At 43.0% G+C, this 16,211-nt stretch overlaps 1 protein-coding gene across 1 annotated transcript in view; it reads right to left on the bottom strand.

The window, feature by feature from the left end:
- POU6F2 (POU class 6 homeobox 2) overlaps positions 1 to 15,144 on the bottom strand; it is a 277,332-nt gene extending 262,188 nt beyond the window's left edge. The window contains exons 1-3 of the mRNA XM_045575991.1: positions 14,992 to 15,144; positions 12,519 to 12,587; positions 1,043 to 1,364 (exon numbers count right to left, since the gene is read on the bottom strand). Of these exons, the coding sequence (XP_045431947.1) occupies positions 1,043 to 1,364; positions 12,519 to 12,587; positions 14,992 to 15,144 (544 nt within the window). The remainder of the gene's footprint in view (positions 1 to 1,042; positions 1,365 to 12,518; positions 12,588 to 14,991) is intronic.
- Positions 15,145 to 16,211: the final 1,067 nt, after the last annotated feature.

Below are 16,211 nucleotides of genomic sequence, written 5' to 3'. Positions count from 1 at the left end.
ATAGATATAGATATTTAGTGCTATACACACTGGAAAATAATTAAAGCAAGTGTTCCAGGAGCCACTGTTCTGAAAGCCACATGTCACTCTGTCCCATAAAGCGCTTCTCCAGTAAAGACAAGCATCACCATCCATCACTCAGTCACTGGCCCCAACAACCGCTCCCCCTTCTGATTAGAGATCACAGTTCCTTGAGTTGGCTTGCAGAGTGTCATCTGTTTGAAGAACAGATGTCTTTGCTGGAGTGGCACTCTGCTTGTTTTTGTTTTGTTTTGTTTATGAAACAAAGATTCCTAAAAGGTCCTGAGCTGCCTCCACACTTAGGAAGAGGCGAGCAACATGCTAAAGGGGGGAAGGTCAGGAAAGGGACTCAAATAACCTATTTTCTTACCTCAGAGAGAGAGAGAGAGAGAGAGAGAGAGAGAGAGAGAGAGAGAGAGAGAGAGAGACACTAATTGAGATTATAAAATGTTATTTACTTGATCCCCGGAGTCACCTTTGTTTACCTGCCACGGAATGACTTGTATTGATATTTCTCAGCTCCCCTCTGTGGTCTTTTGACTACAGATAATCACACTTGACTCTCCTTCCCCTTAACAAAAGGCTGCAGAGCCAGCTGAAACCGAGTCAATGTTTACCCAATAACTGTTAACCAAGTCTCACAATGGCAAATGATTTCCTGATTATGATTACCATCTTCTCTTCCCCCCCCCCCCGCCCCCACATCCTGTCTAGCTGCGGGGGAGGGGGGGACACTCGAGCAATCTGTGACAAGTCACCCATGGGCAGCGAAGAAGTTCCTTGTTGGGAAAAGTTTGGAGGGCATCCTCCTCCCGTCCCACTGGACCCAGCTGCCCAGGCTCTGCCCCTGCAAGACCCGAGCCTCCTCTTTCTAGGACTTAGGAGAGCCCTGCAGGAACCACAGGGAGAAGAAGAAAAAGAAGAAGAAGAAGAAGAAGAAGAAGAAGAAGGGGTGGGTGTGGGGATGGCTCTCCCCGGACAGCAGGCTAGGACTTGCGATGAAACACCTAGACAGACTCACCGAAGAGCTTGCTGGGAGTGTCCTCGCTGTCATTTGACTCCGCGGGCGCCGGCAGAGGCTCACTCAGCTCGCTGTCTGGAGTCGCAGCCTGGTCCTCACCTCCCAGCTCCGCATTCATCTCACTCCGCGCTGACAGCGAGGGCTTCCCGGCTGGTCCAGCAGCTATCATTGGATCCTGGGATGGGGGGGAAAGAGAGAGTGCCGGGGAGGAGGGGGGAAAAAGTGGCAGCTTCAGTGTGTGCGTGTCCTCTCTTCCCTCTCCCTCTCCCACCGCACGCACACGCTCCCTCTCTCCTCTCCCTCTTATCTCCCGCTGCTCCCGCTGTTATTGCTGGCTGCAGTCAAGTGAAGAGCTATTACAGAGCCGAGGACTTCTCCATTACTCCCCACCCTGGGAAAGCTCCAGGAGCATGGGAGAGACTCGGGAGGCTTCGGAGGGGGGACCCCCAAAAAAGGAAAAAGAAGAGAAAAAAAACTTCTTTGAAAGCACCCTAACCAACGCGGCTTATTTAATTGTGGGGTGTGCTTTTGTGGGGACTTTTTTTTTTTTTTTTTTTTTTTTTTTTTTGCACCTTGTTCTGTCTTTAATGCAGCGAGAAGAAAAGCAAGTGCTGGGTTTGTACTCCAGCCGCAGGCTGAAAAGGAAGGTGCACCCCAGGGAGGGACCGCTGGCTATTTTAAGAAGCCCTCTCTCTCCCTGGGGGACGAGCCATTAAAACCCTATCCCCGGAGCAGAGAAAAAGGGACCAGGAGAAAGGAGCCCGCCAAACTCGGTCCCTGGAATAAAAGCGATTTCTTATGTAAATTCCACGCGCGCCCTTAGAAGTTGGCTCCACCACCCCCGGCCCCAGATGTGGGACGGACGCTCACCCCAGATCCAATGCACATTGCAAAGCAGACAATGTACAGCAACATAGAGAGGAAAATTGGCTTAAACATTGGTTAAAGGAATTGGGAAATACTTACAAACTGTGTTCAATAATTTCTGAAACCTAGAGCATCCTCCACCCCGAGCATGAAAGAAAATGCAAGAGGGGGAAAAATCACCTTCCAAAAAAGGCCAACTTTCTGCCCCAGTAGTTTAAATCTGCTTTCTCTTCAGCTCATGAGAAGGGCAATTTAGGATCAGAGAAACACTGCCCAAGTGTAGCCTTTTTATTCCCTCTGCAAACCAAGGTGCATAGTATGATTTTAGCAAAAAGGATCTGATGCAGGAGGCAAAGAAAAGCAAGAAGTGCCCTCCTGGCATTATCTGGGAGCTATTTATTGCCAAGTTCATGCCTAACTGGTTCCTGGGCAGGAAACAGGTGACCAGGGCAGGAGCAGGTGGGGCTGCATGCTCCCTGGTCCCATCATGACATTGGCTGTGGTTCGCCTGTGGTTTTTTTTTAAACGTATTCATGCCTGAAAAGTGAATTTGATATGACACATGATAATCTATGAAAATGTTAATCAATACAAATAGTTTAAGCTGTCATCAAATGCACTTCTGTAGTCAATACTCATACCACTGAAAACAATGTCACTGTCACCAGGGCTTAATTTGCACAGCACTTAAATATTGGACTCTGTGCATCAATGCACTTCTTCTTCAAATACTGTAGGTAAACACATTTTCTCCCTATTTAAGGCTGAAGCACTCAGCACGCATTTAGCTGAGCCGAATCCTCCCTTTTGAATACCTTGATAGGTCCACTGGAGGGCAAAATTAATACTTAATTGAATCTCGCAGTCATCAAAATAATCAATACTTTTTTATTATTTATTCTTTACAGTCTGTTGACTGTTTCAAACCTCTGAGGGAATGGTGGAAAGGATTCATGGCTTTGAAACACTGTCATTTAACAAGGTAATTTTCAGCGGGGCATTAGGGGTTGTGAAACATATAATAAAACAAAAATGGTGGCTTATAATAGGAAGAAAGAAAAGAATTATATTTCTGCCATCTAACAAAACAGGATAAACAAAAAGCAAGTGCAGAGAGAGAGAGAGAGAGAGCGAGAAAGGAGGGGGACGGGGGTTGCGAGAAAGACTGGCTTTTGAAGGGTTTTATCATATCAAGAGCAGAGCCGAGCTTTCATAATGCTGACATTTCTCATCCTGACAATCCTAAACAAGTGGAAAGGATGAGACCACAGATATCATCTTTCATCACATTCCCCAGCTTAAGAACCAACATGACAGCTCCTCTCCCCTTTACACTGTTAATTACTAAATAAAATACCACTCTCTGTCAGCATCAGATGATTGCAGATAGCAACCACAAACATCTCTCCATTGTCCTCCTCCTCCTACCCCCTCCCCCCGCCCCCAACCCTGAAACAGTGATACCTACCTTGAACTCTTTAGAAAATAAATTAGGCTTGTCTGCCTATATTGTAAATATCTGAAATATAATCAATGCAATCAATAGGGTCCATGCGTAGTATTGGCAGCCTAAATTTGCTGGTGATAGATTAGCATTTCATCTACTGTGTCTGGCTGCTGAGATTTGCAGAGCTTGAAATTCAGGAGGGGAAGCAGGCAGAGGGGAAGACACAAAATTCTCAGATTCTCTCCCCCCTCTCCCAAATTTCTTTCCTCTGTACCTAAGAAAGAATGTGTGTTTGGATTCGTCGGATTCAGTTACTGGAGCTGAGTGGGTTGAGCAAAGAGCGCTTGCTGCTTTATCTCATGGCTTTGATATGTATACTTATCACATGAAGTAAAGAGCCCTGGTTTGCATTCTAATACCTTCTTTTTTCTTTTATGAAATGCTCCATACTCAACATCTGTAATCTAAAGGAAGGGGTATGGCTTGTGCCTTCAAGACACCTGGTCCTTGAGGCCACCCTGCTCATTGGAGCATTTTCTAAGGTAGCGTTCATGGTAAACTGTGTTTAGAACGGCATGCACTACCTCAGGATAAGCCAAACATGGCTATTAGCGTATCAGTGACTATCTTGGGTAATCTTAAAATGAGAATATTCTCTCCTTGCTTTATTTGTAAATGGTTTAACTGAAGCTTGAATCACACAGAAGAGCTAAAATGCAGCTGCTAAGTTCAAGTGCACTTAAATCTCTAAGACATTCAGTCTGGTTGATGTGTGCAAAGCATGTACTGGCAGATGGTATATATACTCACTGACCATGAGCTCTCCTTTTTAAAATTACTTTTATGCGCCTCATACATGGCTAGGTCCCCAGCTAGTATCTTTCAGTGACTTGAGCTTGAAAATTTCAGGAGCTTGTTATTCAAGTATTCATTTGATTTTTTCATCTTGCAACACACTTTACATTTGCCATCATGCAGCTGCAGCCCACATATATATATGTGCCTGACATGGTTAAACAGGAAACCCCCAGTGAGGCAGAAAGCAGACAGCTTTTAATCACAGCTGCAGCCACTGGGGGGTCCATTTGAAAATGTGTCACAAGCAGTAACCACTGAGTACAGTCGTCTATGTGATGGGGGAGTGCCTCTTTCAAGCAGTACAGGGCCTGGAAGTCATTCTCTCCCTGCCAAAAGCGACGGCAGTCTGTAAAACCCCTTCCTGCCAGAGTGAAGAGATGGTTCTCCAATGTGCACCTGCACGGGGGCTTGCAGGGATGTAAAAAGAGCTTGCAAGTTCCACATGTACAAGGATGCCTGCAGCAGCAAACGGGAACAGAAACAGCCAGTGCCAGCAAAAAAAAATCAAGCTGGTGAAGACTTCTTACTTGAAAATCTGAAACTCACATTCCAGTTGAAAGCTGGGACTTCCCTGCAATTTGTTTCTCAGCCCTGATAGAAAAAAGTGACTGGTCCAATATGAACAATGGTGAAATGGGCAAGAATGGGACATGGTATGTGCCAATACAGGACATATGCAAGGTTCACCGGAGACCCAAGAGCCAGACGGTAAGAAAAGCAGCGTGAGAGGAAGTTTCTATCGGCAAAATCTCAATAAAAATTTCGCTATGCCCGATAGTGAAAGGACTGCAATCAACATCAGAGCTGCACAGAAACTGTTTAAATTTCCTTCAGACATTGTTACAGAATGAAAATACGTTCCACGTAGCAAATGCTTTTACCAACTAGGCACCTCAAATATATTTAATGTCACCCAAACTGGGCCAGGTATTAGCCCCATTTTAGAGTTACAAGACTAAGGCTCAGAGAGGCTAAGTGACTTGACCCAAATCCACAGAGCTAATAAGTGGTGAAGCTGTATTGGAGCCCTAGCAGACTCATCTCCAAAGATGGACATCTTTCTATGCTGTACAGGGGGCACTGGGTGAAAACACCCATGGACTTAGGAACTCAAGGCGTTTTCTAGAACTTGAATTATGCACCATGAAGGGTCTTTAAACTCTGATGATGGATTCCCAGAGGATGCTCTGTTGGTACCTCTTCCCTTCAGACTCTAAGAACAAAGCACTTGTCTGTCCGACCCTGCCTGGGTGAAATCCACGGGGCGGTATGGTGTGGTAGAGAGCACAGCAGGCAGCATCAACTAGCCAGGCGTGCATTCAGGTTCACTCTGTATGTGAATTTAGCAAACCATTTAACCACTTTCACCGCTGGTTTTCTCATCTGGAAAATGAAAACATTGGAATAAAACAGCATTTTCCAAAGCCTGTATCAAAAGATATTCTATAATAAAAGAGTTTTGCTCCTGGCCGGTGTTCTTTCTCAGTGGTTGGGTGTTGACCCAGGAACCAAAAAGTTTGATTCCCAGTCAGGGCACATGCCCTGGTTGCAGGCTACATCCCTGGTGGAAGGGTGCAGGAGGCAGCTGATCAATGATGTTTCTCTCTTATTGATATTTCTATCTCTCTGTCCCTATCCTTTCCTCTCTCCCTCTAAAAAATCAATAAAAACATTTTTAAAAAAAGGAGTTTTGCAATTACACACACATAAAAATCACAGTAGAAAAGTCTTCCAGGAAAGAAACAAATTCAACTCTGCTTAACCTAACATTTCCCCAAATTATACAACTATGGAAGGCCTTTCCCCTATCATCTTTATTATATTACCTAATGGATCCAGTGCTTCTTGAAACTCATTTTAGAATGTGCACACTTAAATGATAGTGAATATAAATGAGCTCATGTAAGTCAGTGCTCTAACTTTTAATGATTCTGCCCTAATAAGCTAGAATGCTTCGCCAAGTTAAGTTCACTTCTGTCCAGTGCTTCTCATATTCTAATAATTTTTACCTCATTAACATTTCTTTCCATTTATTTATATATATAACTATTGCAAATTAGTACATAGTAACTACAGAACTATCATCATATATTAATTCATAATATTTTCATATAATTTTTAAATAAAGATGTCCCCGTGTATTTCTGTTGTAAAACCTTTCTTTGAAGAACAGATGTAAGGCACTGTATGAAGGAGGAGAATTCAACTTGGCTTTTAGCAAGTTGTTAAAAATTCCGGATAAACAAAGATATAATTCAGCTAAAGACTATCAGTAATTCAACCCACGGGGTTTTGTGAGCATAATCATTCTCATTTTGTAGTCAGAGAAACGAAAGATAGCAAGATTATTAACTCAGCAAAGCACCCGTGTCGAGTGACGGCCACGCGATGGGAATACCCACACCCCTCTAAACGGAGCTTTAACCAGGTCCAGCATATTTTTATGTACATAGAAACCAGCTATGAAGCAGGCAGTCATACGGGCTTTTAAGAAAATGTACATAAGACAGTCAAGCTTCAAAAATCCAAGGAAACAATTCGTTTGGTTGTGAAGAGCCAGAGTGTGGCAAGGTGATACTCAACAGATCAACAGAAAATTTATATCAATTATATAAAAAAAAATGTACTGGATTCCCCCCTCTCTGAAAATGCCAAGATTCAAATAGGAAAAAGGTGAAAAAAATTGTCTACAGACAATTTAAGAGGCAAAGACAGCATCATATTTTGTATTTAATTTATCCCACTAAGAACAGGTAAAAATCAAAATCACAAATAATTAAGAGGAAGAAACTAGACCTTCCTGGGTTTAAGGTATGTTTTTTTTTTTCTTATTTACTTATTCACAAAGAAAAATAATCTTTATCTTTCTTTTACCAATTAGCAAATATTAGTAAGTAGGTTAGTTTTTGATATTTAAAGTAGTATAAAATGTTTTCTCTCAAGAGAATTTCTAATTTTTTATCATTAATATTTCCTCCTATCAACAATCTTTAAAAACACAATCTATTTGACTTTGGGGAATAAAACATAGTTTATTTTTGTTTTTTATTGATATAAGTGTATATATTTATTGTTGAAATTTTGAAAATTAATGACAATCAATAAACACTAAAAATGTCACTTCCTAGACTACAAACAAAATTGTTTTGAGAAAAGCATAAAATCTCACATTCTTACCAAATACTAAACAGACAGAAATTTGCATAAATGAACTTAATTTCTAAGCTTAAACATATTTACCCTTAAGTATTTCACAATAGATATTCACAGCAAGATATTGATCCCAATCTACATTTCCTTCCTCCCCAGTAATCTCAACTGCCATTACCCTCATCTATCCTCTTTACAGTTAGTGTAGCTGAAATCATTTAATTTATTCCAATCCCAAAATAAACAAGGATTGTGTGAAAACCAGACAAGGTATTTAAATTTCAAAGTGAATCACCACCTCTTCCATCCTGGTGTGCATACCCAAATGGCTTTATATATCTCAAGGGAGGTCCTGTGAGACTAGAGTGAGGTAATGTACAGATAATGTATATGAGTATGTTTGGAACAACAGAAAACGTCACACAGATAGACATTTCCATTATACCACCTCCCACAAAAGACATTAATTGACTGTGGGTTACTTTACTCTCCACACCTTTATTTTGGAAGAGAATATGCTGTAGTGGATGCTGTGGTGTGACATCCAGATCCCCATTTTTAGGGACCAACTTACTAATTACCCAGCTGCCACAGATGATGGCTGAGGATGGCTCACAGCTGAATCCTTCCCCACAACTGGCCTTTGCCTAAAGGTCATGTTTTTTCCTCATGGGCAGCCAACATTTTGCTCATGATCCGCAAAAACCTAAAATATTTACTCTCTGCTTCTTTACAGAAAAGGCTTTCAGATCTCTGAGCTCTGCCTGAGGTTCAGTCAGTTCCCTCCATCAATGCTCAGGTGCCAGGGCTAGCATGCAATCAGAAGCGCCCCCTCCAGGCTTGGCCACCCACAAACTCTTCCGTTCTATCTCTGTTCAAGTTCACTGCTCACCACTCCCTCACCCTGTATTTTACTGATTAGCATAATTTATATTAATTTCAGTAAAATTCCTGACGTGATCAGCATTAATGGGGGTTGAAATATGTACTGGCTAAAGTATTTTGGAGCTATCCCCCATTCTTGTGTGGAACCAGAGAATCTAGCAAGTCCTATCACCTATGATCTTGAGGCCAGGAGACTAGGGATTGATCCTCATGCTGTCCATGCCCAATCTTTCCGTCAGAGAATTCTAGTTGCCTGATGCTGACTATGATAGAAACAGATCTTGCTTCTGGAATCTTGCTCAATCTTCCTTAATGAATCTTCCATCCAAGGTTCATTAGGTTCACTAAAAATGACAAAATTATGACTTTATCAAGCTTACAGACACACTGAAAAAACTATTTTGATATTGTACTTAGGCGGTATCTCTATGTATGGCAGCTTTTGGTCTCAGAGCTTGTTTTCATTATAACTAGGTAGCTAGACTTTGGTGATCTAGTGATCCCTCACCCATCTCCAACCCTTGGGAATTACCATTATCTAACAAAAAGAGCCTAATAGTTGTGCATACAAAATGGGTATAAGCCCACAGATAGAACACTGCCTTAGGGGCTGGCAAGATCATTACAGAATGAAATAGGGTTTAGAGCTTCTGCTCAGAATATGCCCTGCACAAATTACACTTATTTGCTGCCCCCACCAATCCCTAACACCTTATCCAGAAGCTATTTAGTTAAGGTGAATGTCCAGAATCACTCTGAAAGCATAAAAAAAAAAAAGACTGCAAAATATCTGATTTGCATTAGTGTCCGAGGATGGTATTTCATTTAAATGTGTACATGTGGGCACAGTTTGTCTCTTGTCTTTTTGTTGAACCTCAAGTAAATGTGAAATCTCCTTCTTCACCATTAGTCCCCGCCTATGGTCTCTATCATTCTTCCAATCCCACCTCGCGTGCCACATCCTCTTAGCAATGTTTATACTCCAGCAGCAACTCCAATTAAAAAATAAAGCATTAGGAAACAGCAAACAAAACAAGCAAAGAATACAAACAAAATAGCTGATCAGTGCAAACCTGTGGGTTGAAAAAAAAAAAACAGAACCATCAGCCAAAGAAGAATCTGCCAGTTCTTGTCTTCTACAAAGTATCTACTGTTCAGTTAGACACATCTTCCCTGTACCATCACCTTGAATCTCTATAGCTCCTCTGTCCCCAGGAGGTTAAAATGACTGTGTGGGTGATGCTTCGTATATACTTCTCTGGGAAGAAAGGGAGACACTGGTATTGACAACCTAATAGCACCATCAATTCAATTTCTGCTGCCTTTGTGAAAAAGCATCAATAAGAGTTCAATCCAGGCTCATCTAGATCTGGTCTTTTGGTAATGGGTTTATACAGCAGTATCGACATTGCATACACATACCCTATATTCATACATTCTTCATAATCTGATGGCTTCAAATGGGTATCAAAATTTAATCAGCATGTAACTCAGATTAAAGTGAATTTCCATTTAGTTATTTGAATGTACAACCAGAGAACATCTGATCTCTATCCTAAAAAAGCTTACTTTCAACATCATAGAAATTCTAACAGACATAACTAACGTGTCTATGTCTGTATACATATATACTGTATTTTGTGTGTAGTGTATAAATAATTTTGGGGTCTCGACATTTGTAACCTTTGAAGAGAGTGGATGACATAGACCTGGTCTCTGAGCACTGCCCTGAGAAACCTTCAGGTTTTTAGGGAGATGCTTCCAAGACCTCACAGGGAAGCAGGGGAGGACCAAAGTGCCCACTCTGGGTGTTTCACACCACAGTGGTTCCTCTCGCCTATGTTACATGAAGTCTTCAGGATATACAGAGAAAGGCTTTACAGGTCTGCCCATACGTATTGAAAATCATCACAGATGCAATAAAATCACAACACTTTTTCTACTGGATATTAAAACAACAAACATTGAAGTGTTAGACTCTACAGCTGAGATTTTTTGAGTTCTTTGTATAGGCATATGTGTCTCAGAATTCCCAATACAGGGCATTATGTCAGGTAGAAAACAGGCTTTCAATAAAGGTGTTTTGATTCATTGATTAATGGATTGCTTATGAGGAAGAAAGAAAGGGAGGAAGAAGGAAGGAAGGAAGGAAGGAAGGAAGGAAGGAAGGAAGGAAGGAAGGAAGGAAGGAAGGAAGGAAAGGGCAAAGATTGTCCTTGGTTGATGTTTTTACATGTTAAGAATACATTTAATCATGTCTAAAATTATCCCAATATGAAATTAAGGCCTCACCTGCTTATCCTACTTGTCTGGCATGTTCACACCTACACTGACCTATATTCTCCTTCTGGAAATGAAAGTAAATTTGATTTTATGTGATTGTGTTACTTTGTTTTACTGTACGACAAAATGGAAAAATTTAATTAGCAACACTGAAAGGGGGAAAATGTTTTTTATTTTCCCTGGAACTGAGTTTGAATGAGAGAAAAGCTGCCTCTGGTCCAGGGAATAAGCTTGCCCAACCAAAGGCTCAAGCACTGGAACTCAGGGTGGCCCTAAATGAGTGCAGCCTCAGAGCTCTGTCCATGCCCCTTGTTCAGCCTGGAAGCCTGACACCACTTCTACAAACTCACTCTTCTTTCCAGTATCCTCTTGGGCATTAGGAGCAGTATCATCTTGCACATACAGCATATTAGAAACTAAAAGCCTAAAAGACCATTTGACCATTCCACTGGTAGCTATGACGCACACTGACCACCAAGGGACAGATGCTCAATGCACAGGCATGAAAACATGGAACAGACTGATGAAAGGGAGGTGGAGGGTGGGCGGGAGCCCTCAGGGGATGTCCTGAGCTGCTCCCATCACTGCTGTTGTGTTTGCCAGCCATGAGTTCAGCTCAGGGCTTCTGGCTAAGCAGTGCTCCCCCTGTGGGAGCACACTGACCACCAGGAGGGCAGCTCATGCATTTAGCATCTGGCCCCTGGTGGTCAGTGCACATCATAGAGACAGGTTATTCCTCCATTCAGTTGATTTGCATATTAGCCTTTTATTATATAGTATGCTCTAATTCTGTCATTTTTCTCAGAGGCTAACATTCATTTAAATAATACATTAAATATGTGGAGGCATCTAATTATATTCTTCCATTCTGAATGGAAAGGACACACAGCTGAAGAGAAGCATCTTTTATTCAAAATATGCCAAGTTCCCTATCTACACAAATTAACCATCACTCCATTACACCAACCAGCCAATCAGGAGCGAGTATGCAAATTAACCCAACAAAGATGGCAGCCAGCCAGTGACCTGAAGCAAGCAGAAGGCTTGGGTTGCCTGGGCAATGGAGGAAGTCAAGTTTCTTGCCCTCCCTGGCCAGCCCTGGCCTCTCCTCAAGGAGGTGCTGAAAAAAAAAAAAAAGAAGAAAGAAAGAAAGAAAGAAAGAAAGAAAGAAAGAAAGAAAGAAAGAAAGAAAGAAAGAAAGAAAGAAAGAAAGAAAGAAAGAAAGAAAGAAAGAAAAAGAAAAATGGAGGAGCTGGGACTTTGGGTCACCTGGGGGTGATCAGGCTAGAATAGGATGGCAGGGGCTAGTGGGGGTAAGCAGGAAGACTAGTTTGGGGTGAGCAGGCTGTCTTTGGGGGTCAGCTGGAGGTGATCAGGACAGCGGGGAGGGGGCAGTTTGGAGTGAGCAAGCCAACAGGGGGCAGTTGGGGGTGAGCAGGCCAGTGGGGAGGAATCGTGGGGTGAGCAGGCCAGCAGGGTGGGGGAGTTGGGGATGATCAGACTGGTGGAGGGGCATAGTTGGGGGCAAGCAGGCTGGCAAGCAGAGTGATTAGGGGCAATCAGGCAGGCAGGCAGGCAGGCAGGTGAGTGGCTGGAGCCAGCAGTCCCAGATTGTGACTGCCGGTTTAGGCCCAATCCCTATAAACCAGCAGGATATCCTTCAAGGGCCACTAATCGTTCCATAAGTAAATAGGGGAAAAAAGATAGTCACTGCACAGCCACAGAACACGCCATGCACATTTTTGTAATGACTGTAGACATGCTAAGACGATTTTCTGGCAGGTGCCAATCAAGTGTCAGGGCACTGCCTGGTCTACCTGCACAGAGGGGCCTTCCCATTGGCCCACAGTGGCCAGCCTCACCAGGGCCTTGCACATCCGGAGGCCGGCAGTGCCAGGGTGAGAGCTTGGACACTGGAACCAAGAGCTTGTGTGCACCCCAGGGGTCACCTTCTACTCACTCAAAGGCCTGGGGCAAGAGACCTACCGCATCTCTCCGAGCCTCGATTTCCCTGAAGGAAATGGGAGTAATTATAGCAGATGCCTCCTGGGAGAGCTGTGGGGATTAAATAAATAATTCACCAGTAACGCTCAGAATAGGCCGACTGCACAGTAATAATACGAGATGTATACACTGCACTTTGCAACTCTTCTGACAAAGCAGGACAGCTTTCCATTTTGTTATGGAAAAGTTCCTCAGCCTTCCTCAGACTTTCAAAGAGATTAATGATCCACCTCCTTCACCACCCTCTCCCCGAAACCCTCCCCCCCCTAAAAAAAAAAAAATCAGTAAGTAACCACTGCTGCGGTGAAGGGGCCTGTCACTGCATCTTCTTACTCCAAATATTAGGACAGTGCTTGGCACATAATAAGCCCTCACTAACTATCCTCTTACATAAATATTGATTTTATTTGAAGAAAAACAAAAAAAAAACAACAAAAAAAAAACAAGAATCAATATTTATAAATGAAGAAAGGTCAAAACATAGATTTTTGAAAACTAAATTACTTTGACATCTTACAAAGGAATTTACTTTATAAATCCCACGGCTTTATTATTTTAAGAAATTAACTATGGGGGGGGGGGGGAGGGGAAGGGGAGGGAGGGCTGTCCACTCTGTAGAATTGCATCCCTGCACTAAAGCAAGAGCAGGCATTTCATTTTCTAGGCAAGGTTCAAGTGTCCACATTCTCTAAAGGAACCATTCTATGTCTGTTCAAAAGGCCACTAATTGATTTCACTAATAGGTGTTTTCCTCTCTTCCCCTCTCGGGCTGCACCAGCACCGGCCCTGGGCACTGATAATGTAGGCTGCTGGTTGCTACTTCCTGTCCTCCCTTCCTAGCAATCCGTGCAGCTCTCTCCCCACTGCCAGCAGCTCCTGTGGCGCTTTCTCTCCTTTTCTGCCTTGGGTCTGTACGTGGCTGCGCCTGGCCCCAGCTGCTCCCTCTCCCTCTCCTCTCCTGTAATACACTCTCCTTTAATATTCCAAGGGTGACCCTTGACCGTCCTTTGAATGCTGCTCCAAATCAAAAGGCTTCTGAGCTTTTAAACTGAGCAGAGATAACATAATTCCAAGGAGATGGATGAGGGGAGGGAGGACGGGAGAATGTGATTGGAAAGATTAGCTAAATCTCCTCATTCCTGGGGATTTGCGGTCTCACCGATACAAGGACGGGGAGGTGTGTTTTGCTCTGGGTTCTCCCCACCCCATCAGCTACCTTGTTAACCCCAATTAAAAATATCTTCTTTCCAACCCAAACTACACAAAAAGAGGCTTAACTAAGTATTTCTTTAAATCTCTAGCCTTTGAAATCGAGGACAGTTTTAAAACAAGGCTGGCTTTTATTCCCCTTTGGTTCTCAGGATTAGGGTGGCTCTGAATCAGGGTCTGCTTAAAACAAAGTTAAAGCAATCCAACAAATAGTTATGGACCATTCATCCTGTAGGAGGTGTGGTGCTAGGGACTACGGGAAATGTAAGGATCAAGAAACATTTGCTTCCATCAAAAACGTCACAATCTGGTACACATCAGTAAAGGACACATTCCACAGCTTCTGTGAGTCCAGTACCCTTCCTTTCTCATACATTTTCTTGGCTTCCTTACCTCCCCTTTCTGCGAAATGCCAATGTATACTAAACACTGGCACATTCGCACACCCACAAACACACACACAAACACACACACACACACAAACACACACACGCACACACACACGCACACGCACGCAGGCAACACCATTTCTTTGAAGCAATGATTTAACATCATTACAGATGCTAATGAATAAACATGTTGCTCCTCCCAGAGAGCATCAGCTTGGTTTTTCCAGATGTAACGCCGCTGTGTTCTAACTCGCCCGCTAAAACAAGGCATCCACACAGCAACCCGCAGGATCCCCAGCTACCGAGGCTGCATGGCCAGAGGAGCAGCGGAGGCACCTGAGTTTGTCACTGAGCATTTTTGAAGAACTGCTTCCCTCGTATCCTCAAGCACTTCAGTCATGAGAATTGGTACTGTCTTGTCAAGAGGAAAGCAGACTTTGTTTTAACAATTCAGTAAGGCACGCTCATGCAATCACATAAAAACAGATGTGCTCAAATCTTTATAAACACCTGGCTCTTATCCTTGTGCTTAGAAGCCTCCATCTATCCCCGTCCCCACCCCTCTATCATTCATTTGCTTAGACTGATGCTTCATAGATTAAAATAGACCATTTCAACTCAGCTGGCTGAATTATCCCAAATCTGACTATGTAATAGGGTCCATTCCAATGACATCAATGTACCTCAAGAGGGCCCAGCCAGCTCTGCTGGAATGTGACCTCATCACACAACCCTCTTTCATTCTACTCCATGGAGCTTCTGCACTATTCTTCCACATGCTCCCGCATATTGCCCGAGAAGTTTTCTGTTTCCTGCACAAAACAAGTGAGAAATGGGCTATTGCTGAGTTCTCCTACTCTCCCACTGTAGACGACAGGGCCCACGTCCCTACCTTCCTCCACGCCATGACAGATGAATCTGCACTCTGCAGGATCTGCACGCTGCCTGGAAGGCTGGCCCTGGCTTTTGGGTCTTGAGGGGCCACCTGTGGACACTTGTTCCCTTAGCATGCCAAGCAAAGCCTCTAATCAAACCTGCAGAGCCCTCTGTTTAAAACAACCAGCGAGAAATCGTCTTTTTTTTGTTTTTGTGTTTTTTTGTTAAAAGCAAGCAGAGCCGAAACCGGTTTGGCTCAGTGGATAAAGCATCGGTCTGTGGACTGAAAGGTCCCAGGTTCGATTCCGGTCAAGGGCATCTACATTGGTTGTGGGCACATCCCCAGTGGGGGGTGTGCAGGAGGCAGCTAGTTGATGCTTCTCTCTCATCGATGTTTCTAGCTCTCTATTACTCTCTCTTCCTCTCTGTAAAAAAATCAATAAAATATATTTTTTTAAAGCAAGCAGAAAAGTGAATTCAAATTAGCACTGAGATAAAGTAGGAGGCAAATTCCCTAAGTATTTGACGTAAAATACTTATGTATTACGTATTAGTCAATTATGATAGATTTTGAAAAATTGGATAACTTTTTTAAATCCAGTGGGAAACACTTTGGTTTGTTGTTGCACTTGGAAATTTTTTTAATCCTCATTTAACTTTGATATTGGGCGTGTTTTAAATGTTAATTATTCAGTTATTAAAGCAAATATGCATCCAGTGCGTCCTGTATGTCATGACGCCTATGTGGCAAGGCAATGGGAACACATCATTGAACAGTGCAGGCCCTCCCACAACGAAGATGGCAGCGGGGAGACTGACACCAGCAGATCAATAATTCAGCACTCACGCTGGTGAGTGATGAGTGCTATGGACAGAAAGAAAGCAGGCTGAGGTGTGTGGGTGTGGAATTTACATAAAAAGATCAAGAGGTTGCACAGACAAGGGACCCTTGGAGAAAAAAAAAAAGAAAAAAAAAGAAAAAAAAAGCCCTAGCCGGTTTGGCTTGGTGGATGGAGCATCAGCCTGCAGACTGCAAGGTCCCAAGTTCCCGATCATTGGTTCTCATCATTGATGTTCCTCTCTCTCCCTCTTCCTTCCTCTCTGAAATCAATAAAAATATATTTTTAAAAGGTTTTTAACAGCTTGATTGAGATGTAATTGATATACAAAACTCTGCACATATTTAATGTATATAATTTGG

Source organism: Pipistrellus kuhlii, unplaced genomic scaffold (assembly GCF_014108245.1).
Source record: "Pipistrellus kuhlii isolate mPipKuh1 unplaced genomic scaffold, mPipKuh1.p scaffold_m20_p_10, whole genome shotgun sequence".
Lineage (NCBI taxonomy): Eukaryota > Metazoa > Chordata > Mammalia > Chiroptera > Vespertilionidae > Pipistrellus > Pipistrellus kuhlii.
Note: the sequence above shows the minus strand (reverse complement) of the source record. Positions and strands in the feature narration are given on the sequence as shown.